This window comes from Calonectris borealis, chromosome 1 (genome assembly GCF_964195595.1).
Source record: "Calonectris borealis chromosome 1, bCalBor7.hap1.2, whole genome shotgun sequence".
Classification (NCBI taxonomy): domain Eukaryota; kingdom Metazoa; phylum Chordata; class Aves; order Procellariiformes; family Procellariidae; genus Calonectris; species Calonectris borealis.
Window position 1 is genome coordinate 146,265,059 of NC_134312.1, and position 14,459 is coordinate 146,279,517.

The window sequence follows — 14,459 nt, forward strand, 5'->3', positions numbered from 1 at the left end:
GTTTTTAGCTGTTTCGGAGGTGCTCAGTGAGTGAATCACTGGGGACACCCAGTGCAATGTATGTGCACTTCACTGCACTGCATCCCTGTTGCACTTGGTGAGGAGATCTTGTCGGCTCCCACCTTTTTGTGGGGATAACCTGCATGCACGAAAATAAATAGCCATGGGGCTGTAGGATGTTTTGCCTTCCAATAGGGTCTGCAATTTTTCACTGTTTTTGATCCCCAAAGGGCTGGATTCATTGCATTCAGATACCATTATCCCACTTTTAAAAACAAAGAAATGATGAACAAGGTGTGTGGCTTCTCAAAGCCACGTGGGAAGCCTACATGAAAACAGATCCAAATCCTTGCCTTGGCTGAGGATAGCACTGTAACTAATAGACAGGCATGCCCCTCCCTTGCTCCTCTTTACCAGCTTCTAGTCACCTGCCTAGTCCCATGGCTTCTCTGTGGCCAGTGAGAATTTGCAAATTTCTAATTCCACAGCATCAGACAAAAAGCTGCAAAAAGGAATAGATGTGTGAGATTTTTTCTTGGCAATGTTTAGGAATGAAGGGGATGAAGAGAAGATACACAAGAAGCCCAGACAGCTCCCCAGTCCTGGACCAGACCCTCACCTCAAAGTGAAGCCCAAACTCTCCTTTCTGCCTCGAACAGAACATGGGGCTGATGATCCATAGCAAAACAGCACCTAATTCGGAAACACCCCAATTCACTGTATTCACTCAGTATGTATCTTTCTGGGCAACAGTGAGGATGCGTCATCCACACACATGTGATCGAGTGTGTGCATGTGTGCTTTCCAATTAATTCTTCCAGCTCTTGTGGTGATTTTTTGGTCTCTCTAAAAGGATAACCAGTATAAGAATGACATTTTGCAATCAAATGTTGAATGCATTTTTTATTTAAACATTAAGATTAAATTACAAAAGCTTCTGGAACACGGAAAGGGTGCCAAGAGGAAAGAGCTGAAAACTCAGATTGCATTTTCTCATTCATTGTGAAAGCAAAACACATTGGCAGCAGCAAGGCGTTGTATAGAAAAGTTTCAGATGGACAGTACAAAGACCTTTCTGTCAATATTGTCACTGAAACACCTTGCTGTCTTGAAGCACATCTTTTTTTCTGATCACACTTCTTAGTGTTGGCTGATTGGTTTTCACTGTGGGAAACAAGTAATAATTATTGCAGAATTACTGTAATTCTTTACTGTTAATCTCCGCTAACATAATGCAATCTTCTTCTTGGGAAAATGTCCAAACATCATTTACTTTACCCTAATAAAAATGTCTACTGCTGTTGTTAAAAGTTTTATTTGCACAAGTATGTTCCTAATCTATGTTAATTTCATGCAATATATCTCTAATTTTTGGAATAAATACTGAGAATCATTCGAGAAAATTCCTTGGAATGCAAAATCCAAACAAACTTCATATTTTCTTTTAAGGGCAAGATTCCACCACCTTTATTTACACAAGTAGCATCCTGCTGCCTATGTTACTTCACTGCAAGCTAGAGGCTCAAGCAGTGAAAATCAGCATAGCCTCATTAGGATTTACGAACTTCCAATGAAAATTGGGCTGAGCAGTTTTATCTGTGGCATAATGCACTACTATAACCAGTAAAGGTGCTCGAACATAGCCCTACACTTAATAATCTGGCACATTTACAATTGGCGTTACTCAGTAACTTATCAGATGACAACAGTGGAGCTCTTCTGTAAAATATAGGTTAAGCCTACATTTGTATGACTGTACATCCGAAGTATAAAAACCACGATATGTAGTACACTTGAACAGTTAAAAAATATAACTTATTTTATTTGTAAACTATCAATGCAAGATACTCAGCAGCAAAGAAGCCATGTTCAATGTCTTCTGATCTTTTATAAAGATCTGTTGCTGTAAGTAATATAATCGTCTCTGAAACATCTGAGGTTACATGTAGAAACAATCAAGGCAATATTATTTGTACATATTATTAAACATGCAAAAAACTTCCTGAAGAATATTGCCCAAATGTAGAAAGTCGTCTGGATCTCAAATTTTCCTTGGTAGCATCTGCTTTGTAAGTATGGCTCACATGTGGCTTTAGAGTCCTTCAGTTTATTTTGGAGAATTGGCACCTTTAATAACAGGCTCCCTATTCAAATACGTGGCCCAGTAAACTAAGTTAAAAGTTCCAAACAGCACTGGAAAAATTATCCGGGACATTTTGTCAATCTTACTGATGCTGTTGTAAGTCTTTTTGCTTTCAGCGGGCTTTTCTTCTGCAGACTTCACTGGAGCAGATGCAGTGTTTGAGATGACAGATGGGGCTGAGTCCTTTGGCATGTTTGGTGCGGGGGTCATCTTCCCAGTGGTGTAAGTATTCGTCGATTTGTTTCCCAGCAATTCACGCTCTTTTTTCTGCAGGGTAAGGAACAAAACATTAGACCGCAGGAACAGAAAGGGGAAATATTAACCCAAAAATCTAAGTACCGTAATCAATCATGCTAACAAATGCCTCTTGGCTATTCCGACTTTTGACTCCCAAACAGCTGTTTCTGCTTCGATTTTATAGCCCTTACTCAGGTTAAACTTCCCCTGACGCCCGAGAAAGCTAAGAGCGGCTGGCCAGACCCGGATCCCACCTGGCGTCTGCATTAGCAGCTTCTTTTGTCAGGGCGATGCGGTCCTGCACCTGCAGAGGTGGCTGCCCTGCGGGCAGCTGCCAAGAGGTGAACCTCACCCTCCTGCCTGCAGCAAGGAGCGGGGTGAAGGGCTCCTTGCCCCTGCTAGCTTCCCTCTTTGTACTGCTCTTTTGGGACGCCTGCGGGTACGAGCTTTCTCTAGGAGATCATTTGCTAAGAGTCAGTCCTATTCCAAAATTTTAATTTCAGCTCGAAACTCAAAAGTTTGTGTTTTCACAGAACCGCTCTTTTGTCTCTTTTTTATCGGGGATACCGCGGTGGGACCCTGACTCATAGAGCTCAATGTGAGCTTTGTCCCTTATTTGGGAGAGCGCATAGGGAGTGCTCTGCAGAGATATGTTTCATAATACGTCAGATACATTTCATAGTGTATGTCTGCTATTACCAGAAGTTTGGTCACTGAAATCCCATGCCACGTGTACTCAATGCCCTATAGCCTTCTGAAAACAGTCCACTCCATAGGGATGGTGGAGACGCATAGTCTCTCTCTGTGAAAAGAAGGTGGCGTATTTCCTTGCAAATATTACTCTATAGGAAGATGACAGTATGCCATGAGGTAATTAAATACCTTTTTCACGAAGAAGCTGAAAATTGTTCATTCAGTTATTTGAGCAAAGCTGAATAACTGCTTTTTATTCTAGGTATTTAAAAAATTAAGGTAAGCACCTTGATTTTAGCAGCTTCCAGGGCTTTTTTGCCATCCCATGCCCAACTCCTCTTGGTGAAATAGTTGACTGTTGCAAATTCAATCAATGCAGAAAATACAAAGGCATAGCAGACAGCTATAAACCAGTCCATTGCAGTAGCGTAGGCCACTTTTGGCAAAGAGTTACGGGCACTGATACTTAAGGTGGTCATGGTGAGGACTGTTGTTACTCCTGTAAAGGAGGGGGGGAAAAAAAAGAAGAGGCAGAGATGAGTTTCGTAGTCCTTAGGAGATCCCTAATGAGTTATGAGCAGGCCCCAATTCAGCACGATAGCTCAGAAGGCCACATGAAGTCAGTCAGTGTTTGCATATTACAGTCCAACAGAGAAAGGTACTTTGCTCACCAAGAAAAAATACAAGCCTCTGCCCTCAGGTGTTTACTTCTGTGGTGTTGTGGTTGTCTCTGATTATCGTGTATCTAAATAAGTATCTTTGAGGGTATCCCAGCTGTTACATAAATGAAAATGTTACTGCTATTTTATCCCTGTACACTGATGCATGGTATGTGTAGAGTGTCCCTCATTAAGTGGTACATTATAAAATCAGTTTAGCAGTATCTTGCATAATAAAGTGGGATTATGGATTTTATTTTCTCACATGGAGATTTTATGTGTGACGTTAGCTGTTATTGATTTCCTTGACTGTGGCTCCTCATCTCACATAGGTCAGTAAACGACAGAGCTGCCACTACTTTCATCTGTGGAAGGATGCCCTCAATAGCACAAAATTCAACTCTCAGTTACAGCTTTGTAAACCTAGAATGAGTACCACCAATGAGCCAAGCGATGCTGGGACCTGTATTCTCCCCATACAGCTTGCTGAACTGATTTTTGATCAAAGCTGCCAACTGATTTCAGTAGGTTTGTACAGAAGGATGACTCTTTTCAGAACAGCTGAACGAAGTTTTACATAATAAACTGCTCCCGCTCCCCTCATTTTTCATCTAGTGAAAGTTTTATATTTCATCAACCTTAAGACTGTGTTTATTTTCTGCAATCTTCTAGTGATAAATCGAGTAATTTAAGAGACCCCGAAGGATTTTTCCATGACAACTTCTGTAGTAACTATATGTTTTCTAAATGCAAAATCATATTAATTTGTTTGATGGTAATAGAGATAATTGTCACTAATTAACCTCTACATGTTTTTCCCAGATAAACATCTTAAAACAGAGATAAGTGAAATCTGTTTCAAATGCTTAGCTAGAGTGTACACTAAAGATGAGAATATATATGGTTTTTTGTTCTAAACCATCCAGTATTTTATCTGAGTGGAAAAAAAAACCAACCCCAAATCACATCAGTCTGATTCTTCTGTCCTTAACCTTCACGTAATTGATTCTTGAGCAGTTTCTGTCATAACGTTACCAAAAAGGCCCAGACAGTGTTTTTAAATGGATTTTGAGTTTAAACCGGAAGAGAACAAGGGAACGTCTAGAACACCTCAAGCAAAAATAAGCATTAGTGCGCTGTGGTTTTGTTACAGCAAATCACTTCCACAAGCCAGACCGATCCTTCCCGCGTGCTGGGAGAAAGTGGGATACTCACCAAAGACAGTCCTAGCAGGGACAGATTCTCTGTTTAGCCAAAACGACACTTGCGATAAGATCACAGTCATAATGCAAGGAAGGTACGTCTGGATGACAAAGTAACCAATTTTTCTTTTCAGATGAAAATGGGCTGTCATAATTGTATATTCGCCTAGAAGGAGAAAAATGTGCATGTGGGTAAAATAAGGGAGGCTTACTGATTTAGGGACTTAATCAGGCCAGCTCCACCCCCCATTTGAGGATACCATTCAGCCATTCTTAATTGCATGAAAAATATCTGGATTTCTGCGCTGTGGAAAACCAGGACTTGAGACAGGTGCTGCTAGATCCTGCCAGTCTTCACATTCGGTCCCCAAAAGCAGAAGACAACGACTGACTACTTCTACTGCACTGAAAAGCTGCAGTCCTTTTATGTACCTGGGATGTCTTGATGTTCACAGGCTGAAAAAAATCCGGGTTGCTGGCGCTGCCTCAGTCCTGCCTGTTTTTGACTCAGTCCTACAAACTGTCTTACCAGAGTAATGATTAAGGCCATCTACTCTTAGAAACCTGATTTAGCAGCAGGACTTAACCTCATTAGGGTAACTGTTACTGCCAAGCCATCAGTTTTCAAGAATGAACGGGTCCAGACGCTCCTTCTGCACCGCACTTTAGGGACTGCCTGTCCCAGTGTCAGTGCTGCAAAAATTGCAGCTTTGCACATGGATCCTGGGAGGTCTTGTTGATCTCAGTACCCAAGCCCATTAAATTGCTCCTCCAGAAAAAAAAAATATCTCTAGTGCATGCAGTTTTCCTAGAATTTGGTACACCGTAGCCTTTGGAAAGATAATGTGTTGCTGGATAGACATTGTGCCATGTCTTGTTCACTTGTGCAATTAATATCGTACTGCCTGCATGGAGAACTCACTGAAAGCTGCCAGAGCAGTGCTAAATTCCATGTCTTTTTTATATGCCAAATTCACATCATTGCCTTAATCTGGCTTTTGTCAGGTCCTCTGAATTTCAATAAAAGCCTAAAAAAATGCACTCCAAAATCGACAGACCAGCTGTCACCTTCCCTAATGTTTCAGAAAAAATCAAAACTTAACTGGTTCTTTCAGACTGCTCCTGTAAAACCATATAGCTGTTTCTGAAGGCTATTCATTGATGGTAACTGCTCCCCAAAGCCAAAATCTTGCTAGCTAAAACCAGGCTACTATTTGCCTAGGAAAAATAAGAGTAAAAACAAAATGTAAGAATAAAAACCAACGAAGCCCTTCAGGCCCTAACAGATGTCCACTCACATTGATATCAAATTAATTTAAAAGCATGCATCATTCAGCTGGGTACTGATGAATCAGAGTAATGCCTGTTCTGAGAGATATATTGTCCTCAAGAATAAAACAAATACAGCTATCATCTCTGTAGCAAGACTTGACTGTTAGTCCCTATAGACCAGCCACAAAAGGAAAATATATAGCAGACTGATTCTGCCTTCAGTGAACAGCCCGAGTTGAGCTGCAGCCAGCATTGCTAAGCAGTTAGATTTGGCAGATTATTTCTAAGCGACAATATGGCTAATTAGCGGAGAACAGGTCTACAGTGAAAGGGCTTTTGCAGGTATAGCGGCACCGATATGTTATGCTAGAAGAGGTCCGTTGTTCTGGATGAAGTTTACAGACCTTGTTCGTGCTGAGGGTTTTAGACAGAAAGACTGGAATAGCAAAGAAATACCTTACCTGACAGCCTGCCTCAATCTTTCTGGAGTCTGATTTTCTGGAGAAACAGTTCCCTGAAGAGGGATGTGGAGATTGACAGGGTATGCTGGGAAACTGGGGAGAAGATCCCTGTGAAGCGACGTCTAATTCCCTTCCACTTAGTGTAATTTTGAACCAGGGATGCTGAACGTGCTGTGGTCTCAGGAGGAACCCCACTTGCTCTTTATTTAGGAGCATTCAGTTTGTGGATTACCCATAAAATATGCCAGGAGCAGCAGGGTCTATGTAATCTGTTTCTGAGTTGCCACTGCACTGGGATGTGTTTGAGTCACAGTTTCCCAGCTTGCTAAGGAGTGACGATGTGCATTATTGATTTTGACAATATGCTTTTGGAGCAGGAATAAAAAAAATCTACACAGCTTCAGCAGAGCAACAGGACCCTCGTTTTTCCTTTTTAAAATGCAGAAAATGAATGCCTACATTTTGATGGCCCTCCACAGCTGATTTTTACCTTATCATTTTCTTTAACCTATCAAAGCTCTTGTCTCCACTGAAATAATGGTATCACCTTGATTTTGTACTTGCTCTTCTCCCAATCGGTATCTTCTCCAATTTCCCATGCTGTCCCTTTCAAAAATGCCTACACACTAGGAATGCTTCCTCCAGCAGACTTAGGGCTTAAGAAAACCCCACAGCTTGGTTTTTAATGCCCTGGGACCACTGCTTAAAGTAAAGCTAAAAGCTGCCTGAGTTGGCCTTTTGTTTATATAGAACAAAATCCTGGCTCTGTTGGAGTGGCAAAGCTCCCTTTTACTTCTGTAAGGCCACTGTTTATCCTTAGACCATAAGCTTTCTTGAGCAAGAGCTAATTTTTGTTATAGGTTTATGTAGCACTTAGAAGAGAATCCTGTTCCTGATGGGGTCCACTCATCACTGCACAAAACAATTTTAATAACAAATTTAGCAATAACGAAAAGCCCTAGAGCAGAAACAGCTGCATTTCTTCACCGAGCTACGCTACTGTGCTGCTGCTGGTCTTAAGGGTCTTTTTATGCTTTAAAAGCTGCTACTTTTTTTTTTTTTTGGTATCTAGATGATGGAGTTCTGGAGATCATGATTACAGTTTTCCAGGATCTTACACGCATTTTTCCATTGCCATTATGCTGGGATTCAATAGAGTAATTTAATGAGGCCGGAGCAGCCCCCAGGCTTTTTTGTTTACTGGATATACCTGGACTTAGGTGTATCAACAACTATTCTGGCAAGATCCTGACGTTAGGTCTGTGACACCGCAGCCCCTGACCATGCTGACACCCAGAATATTTTGGCCCATGAGAGATGCCTGTGTCCTTTTTATAGTGATGCAGGGGGAAAGATTCATCTCAAGGAAAAACTAGAATTATTTGGTGCAAAATGGAGGGTTGAATGCTTCTTTTATTACTTAGGCTTTGGATATTTCAGAGCTCAGGCTCCAGCTGGCAGAAGATAAAAGAGTGGGTTTTTATTTTGTTTTGTGGCACTGCAGATCCTAAGTTAGCAATGAGAGATTCTGGGTATGGGGAACAGAACTCCGCAACTATTTGCGGAAAGCAGCGAGATCCACTTGGACCCAAATCCCGTACCTGATTGTTTTCAGCACTTGCACCACCAGGACATAACAGATGTTGGGCCTGTTGGAAGCAGCGTGAGTAGTTAAATCTCTTCTCTTTTGGGAGAATGACATCTGGGGATGTTAGCACAAAAAAAAAAAAACCAACAAAAAAAACCCCCACAAACAAGTGGCACATGTCAGAGCTATTTTCTGTGGCATGGCTAAAATGTTCCCAATTTCAAGACTGGTTGGTTGGTGAATTGGGAGTGCCAGGATATTTTTCCTGAGAAGACAGCCAAACTTAGCGGTTTGCCTACAAAATCAGGAGAATCCCAAGGGATTGGTGCAGGTCCAGCATTTCCATTTAAAAAACCAAAGTCTGCTAGAAAGGAGACCATAAATGTCCTATGACATACACAAACATTTTGCCTATGCAACTGCAAGGGCTGTGTAGTTTGACTGGTGTGTCAAAAAACCCGTAAAAAATCAAGCCCTTGGATTTGTGCAATAGCTATTTGGTTTTTCTGTTTCCGCGTTCAACAATTCAATAGAAGGAAGAAATCCTTTAGACGGCCGTTCATAAGTAACCCTGATTACTGGCCTTCTACGAGCTTGATGAAGTCCAGAAAATCCATCACTGACTGATGCTTTCCCTGTGCAAAATCGGATTTTTGTATTTTGTTAATCCCCGGTTACAATCTGTGTCCTGCTCTTTGTGATCCATCCTGCAATCAGAATCCAGCCAGCCCAGATGTAACCCAGGACATTAATATAAAATCTTGACGTTGGAAAAGAAGCATTTATTAGCCTAAATCTTACGATACAGGAGGGAGGTGGTTACTGGGCAGAAACTTTGGGATTTGCCTGAGGAGTCCCCTGTTTCCTTGGGCTGAGGAGTACAAGGAGCTTTCACAGGCAAAGCTGCAAACTGGAAGTGGCGCGGGGCTGACACGCTGGAGCACTCACTGCCTGGGCTGGATGGTTTTCTTGCTCTGAGGAGCAGGACGCGCTTGTAGGAGATGCTCCAGTACATCCTCTGGATCTTTTTCTTGGCGACGATGAAGGCGAGAGGGGAGCTGCCATTCATTGCAGAAAACAACGCGGCTATGATGGTAAACTGGTAAGGAAAAAAGTGTCTTTGCTCTTTAATGGGAGATAGCGAACTCCTCCATTTTCTGCAGCGGTGGCTGCTCTGACTCTGTCTATATGCTTCTCTTGACTTTAGATATCTTTGCTTTAGCAACAGCTTTGTGTCTCCTGAAATGGGCAAGGGAGGGGGTGAAGCTCTATAGGATGGAGACGGTGGTTGTGTTTTGTGGCTCCGCGGTGCTGCCCGAGGAAAGCTTTCCCTCACTTTGTCTCCTGTTTGGAGAGTAAGCGGCAAGCTCAGCTGCCCTCCTCTTTATTTGCCATGTTTGGACAGTTTGAGCAGAAAGCTTTACGTGCCTTCATGTTTCCGTCCAACTAATCTTGTGTGCGAGCATACGTGTACCTATTTTCACATCTCCTAAATCTCCTGCGGACAGTAACAGGTTCCTAACTCAATCTCTACCTTGACCTCTACCATCCTGCCTTCGGCTCAGAGCCCATCCTTTTTCTCCAGGGTCACAGCACATCACCAGAAGACCCTGCTGTGCTTTGCCAGCAGCAATTGCTCCCAGCCGTGTTGCTGCAGGCTGCCGGCTGCCCCCTTCCCCCTCCCCAAGCCCCGTGCAACCAGCAGCGGTGGAAATCCCTTCAGGGCAGGCTATTCTGCTTCCAGGCTGAGGAGCCCCCACGCTGGATGCCACCACCCCACGCTGGATGCCACCAATGCTCTCCGGACGAGTGCATTGTGTAACCTGGTTAAGCCCCCGTCCTGCCGAGCCCACGTGAGCCCCGTCCCGGCCTCGGCCCCCCTGGGAGTCTCCCCGCCAATGCGCGCCCAGGGCTGCCATTACGTGGGAGCCTTAAGAAGCAGGGGAGCACGGCTCACGTGGGTGCCTGGCCTGGGATTAAAGCTTCTTTGCCTCCCTAATGCCGCCACATCTGGTGCCTCCGCTTGCAGCCCGGGAGGAAATGGGAATCCTCGGGGCTTGCACCTCCTCTCCGGCCACATGGTCCCCTGGACACGCTGCAGAGCCACGCCACAGCCCCCACCTGCCCTCCGCTCCGTCCCCCCGTGCGGTTTCATCAAGCAAATAATTTTAAAGCGATGACTGAAACGGATCTAATGCATGGGTGGTGTTTGTCTCCCGAGGTGGTTCCTCCCACAGGGAAATAAGACAGCAATAGCGCTGGCAGCTGCAGCAAAGGCAGACACCAAGAAGCTGCGTGCAGCTTCTCCCGTGTTCCCGTTAAATAGCAGGGGCTTGGATGCATCTTCAGCAACAGCCTTGCAATGTACCGAAGAGCCAGCATATAACCCTGTCAGCGTTTCGGTGCCTTTGCTAAGTAGCCAGGAACCTGCACAGGATCTCCCCAACGCCCCAGGTCCCACAGATGCTTCCCTAGCCTTCTTGCAAAATAACCGGAGCCGGTGGATCTCCCCTCCTGCTCCTGCTATCAACAACGATAGGGTGGAAACATTCTCCCTACCTGTACTGGTACTGATGTTTTCAGTTCCTACAGTTTGTCCCATCAGGTGGTACTGGTTAAGTCGTGAACCATCTTCAGCCACCACCACAGATGTTGTGGTGCTATTAGTCCACACATAGATCACTTCAGAATTGGGGTAAGCATCTGTTGACAAGGGGGAAAAAAGGACGGTGATGAGTAAAAAACACAGTGTAATATTTTAGTGGACCCTTAAATGATAAATGGTGGGGAGAGGGAAGAATGGAGGAGTGAGAGTGAATGGAGAAAAACAAATAAAGATGATATAATCATGTTCCCATATGCCCAGCTCAAAAAATATTAGGTTGAAACCTTCTAATATAACAGATGTGTGGGATGGTTTGTCAAAAGCTGGAACAGTAGAGGTATAAATATAATCCATCACAACCACTCAATTCGGGAAAGAGCAGCTCAGACCCATACTGACCTAGCTGGCAGCTCCTAAACCCCAGCAAGCTGCAAAAGGCATTTTGCTGAAATCCCCCCTCAAAGGGACTCAGGCACCTTAAGTGTCTGGACAACGGAGACCTCTGTGTCTCGTCCGGTCTCCAGGATAAAATACTAAGTGACGCTGTGTGCAAGTGCGGGGTCTGGTGCGTATGTGCTGACTTTGGGATACGTACGCGTGGATGAGGGGGTAGGTCTTGTGTGCAGGCGACGGCTGTGGATAAAGGAAGCTGGGATGCGTCTGCCTGTGCCCGCGATGCTGAGGAGCAGAGACAGGATTCGGGGGTGAGACTGCATGAAGGAGAGCAGGAGGGGGGGGTTGTGCCTACCAGAGCGAATGGGTGGTGGTGTGGAAACACCTGCACACCTGGAGGTGTGAATGCGATACAATTTCTCTCACATTCATTCGGAAGTCCTAGGAAACAAAGGTGGTGGCAGTACTGCCAACTCATTCCTTCCTCTATAATGTTGCTGTTATTTTTAATGCCCTAACACCTGAAATAATTACGCTATTATGAGGGAATCTCAATTTTCTTTTAGAAAGACAGTCAATGCTGGTTTTATTTTTTAAGCCTTCTCTGCAGAGATTCTTAAAAAATCCAGGAGCCGTCTATACATTTAAATATATTTTATTCACTTTAAGTAGCTCTCACACTTTTTAGAACACCTCCATCATTGAAAGCTTTCAGGTAACATTACTGTAGGCGTGTTACAGTAGGCTGGAGTCCATTGTACTAAAATCTCTGGAAAGCAGGCAAGGCTTTTCTCCAAATAGGAGGTGAAAAGCAGGTAGAGTTGGAAGCGGTCTGAAGTCAAATACTATACCAATATCTCACCTCTGCACTCTGTAACTTTTAAGTTGGGGGCACAAAATATTTCCTTCCGGAAAAACTCACACCCTAGTTCAGTGCAACCTCTGCAGGAGGCAACACACAGTGGCTTTCCAGATAAGGACGTAAGAGTCAAGGGCAAGAGGTTAGCTTGAAGGATCGTGTGTACTGGCTCCATCAGACTGCGAGTTTTGTTTGCTAGAGCTAGTAAGCTGTCTTGGAAAGCTGCAGCTCCATGGAGGACTTAAAAAATTTCACAGACAGCGGGGCAACGTGAGCTTCTGAGGCACTGCAATGGCAAGAAATAGGCTAAGGCGGTCCCCGGATCCATACAACCAGGAATGTCAAGCAGAAAATGGGAAGTGATCCCAGGTTAAGAACATATGTGTGTGGCACAATGAGCTGCAGATCACTTGGATGCTGGAGCAGGTAGCAGGGAAGAAAGCAGCACCTTGTTTTCACTGTTGTTAATCTTCCCGTGGCATCTGTGGGAAGTGCTGCCAGAGGCAGGACGCGAGGCTAGATACACCTTTGCTCTCACTGTTTATGGCTATTCGTACATTGTTGGCCACACCTCAGAAAAGAGATGGAAATAACGAGGACAGAGAGGGGAAGAGAGTTCAAAAGAGGGTCACAAGTATCTCCAGGGACTGGAAAACAAGTCATGATTTGAAGCTTAAGGAGCTCAATTTATTTAGCTCACTGACAAGAAGCTGAGACATGACTCAAGTGCTGAGTATAGATACTTGCATACAGAAATCTAAAACCAGGGTGAATCTCTTGTACCACTGACAAAATGAAAAGAAAAATTCAGTGCCTGAAAGATGGTTTCAGGCAGATTCAGATGAAGAATAGGATACAATTTCCTAACTGGGGCAGGGGGGTGGTAATTAAACAGTGGATAACCTTCTGCGAAAAAAAATTATGGACTACTGTCACTAGAAAGATAATGATGAGATGCAATCTTTTTTGTCACGTATCTGACAGTTGTTGCTGCTGTATTCAGGGCTGGAGCTGATCCAGGGTTTGGAAGTTGAGGATCTATAAATCCTGCATCCTTTGTTAGCCATGCAGCCATGCAGGACTGCCCACACGCCTTCCATGTGCTTGTGTTTGTAGCTGTGCAGTAAAATTACTGTAATTACATCTCATGATCCGATTTGAAAGGCTAAGAAGGAAAGTCTTCCCTATTTCAAAATATTTGCATCACAAAAAGTGATGGAATTTCACCTTCCCTTTAGAGCTGAGGTACTTTCTCATCTCAGAGATGATTACAAGTTCACATGTTGTAAATAATTCCAAAGCCAGATCTGGAGAAGGCAAGTAGGAAGAGATGGGTCCATTTAAAAATGTGCTGCAGAAAGCCCTCCTTTTTAAATCCTTATCTGGTGTATGTTGTTCACGTGCTGATATCGCCAGTGAATGTTGGATTTGTACAGGCAGACTTGGGATTGTCACAGAATTTGATTTTTACCTATGTTACCTCCTATGCAAAAAAAAAAGCATTGGACTTCTTGCTGGGATGATTCAGATGTATCCCACCTCAGCAGTTCCCTGTTACTGCAAGGATGCCAGGCACTGGGATGATGGGGTTTGTCCTGTCTTCTGCCAACGACACACAATAATTCAGCCCGACTAGACGCTTGCCGGAGCGAGCACTAACCAAACTCCCCTGAAATTGCGACTACACGGGAACATAGGCCTGTAAGGCTTAACAAGTATTCAGATGCTTTAGTCCTCTGCTCTGCCTAGCCTTGGGGGTCCTAAAATAAATCAGTGCCTCTGCTTTGAATTGCAGCCTTTACTGGGTGCTTAAACACATGCACCGGTACAGGGTTGGAGACTCCGACCCTGGAGAAGCCCAGCATCTCCTCCTGTAAAAAAAAATCTGTAATTCAGACAGAGGCCAGAAGGTGCCAAAACTCCACCCAGATCTTACAGGTACGCCCAAGCAATACTTTGTGAGGCTGCTTTCTTTTGAAACCATGGCAGGGAAGGGAGGCTGCCCGTCCCAGGCCAGCTGGCGAGAAGAGAGAGCACTCAGGCAGGCAAGAGCAGAGCTTGAGGCCAGCCCCTGCCGGGGGGAGGACTCCAGCCTGCAGGTCCTCTCTCACGGGAAAACATCTATTGCGAGGCTACAAGACAGAGAGCTGTGCTACTGCTTGGCCAGGAGTAGAGTATCTAAGGGAGAAGGGAGAATAGCCCAGCTAGAAGAGGTTCTTGTGCAGGATGGTTATAGCCAGGGCTTTAAGACACGGTAGGGTGACAGATGTGTCCCTGCGGAGCCCACCCCAAACTGATGCAGCCTGCAGTGATCTCCCCCCTCCAGAGAAGTCTGTCACATTAGGAA

At 44.3% G+C, this 14,459-nt stretch overlaps 1 protein-coding gene across 1 annotated transcript in view; it reads right to left on the minus strand.

The window, feature by feature from the left end:
- Positions 1-889: 889 nt before the first annotated feature.
- The window catches only part of GABRA5 (gamma-aminobutyric acid type A receptor subunit alpha5), a 58,811-nt gene continuing 45,241 nt past the window's right edge, over positions 890-14,459 (minus strand). The window contains exons 7-10 of the mRNA XM_075134928.1: positions 10,815-10,958; positions 4,948-5,100; positions 3,361-3,572; positions 890-2,410 (exon numbers count right to left, since the gene is read on the minus strand). Of these exons, the coding sequence (XP_074991029.1) occupies positions 2,108-2,410; positions 3,361-3,572; positions 4,948-5,100; positions 10,815-10,958 (812 nt within the window). The 3' untranslated portion in view covers positions 890-2,107. The remainder of the gene's footprint in view (positions 2,411-3,360; positions 3,573-4,947; positions 5,101-10,814; positions 10,959-14,459) is intronic.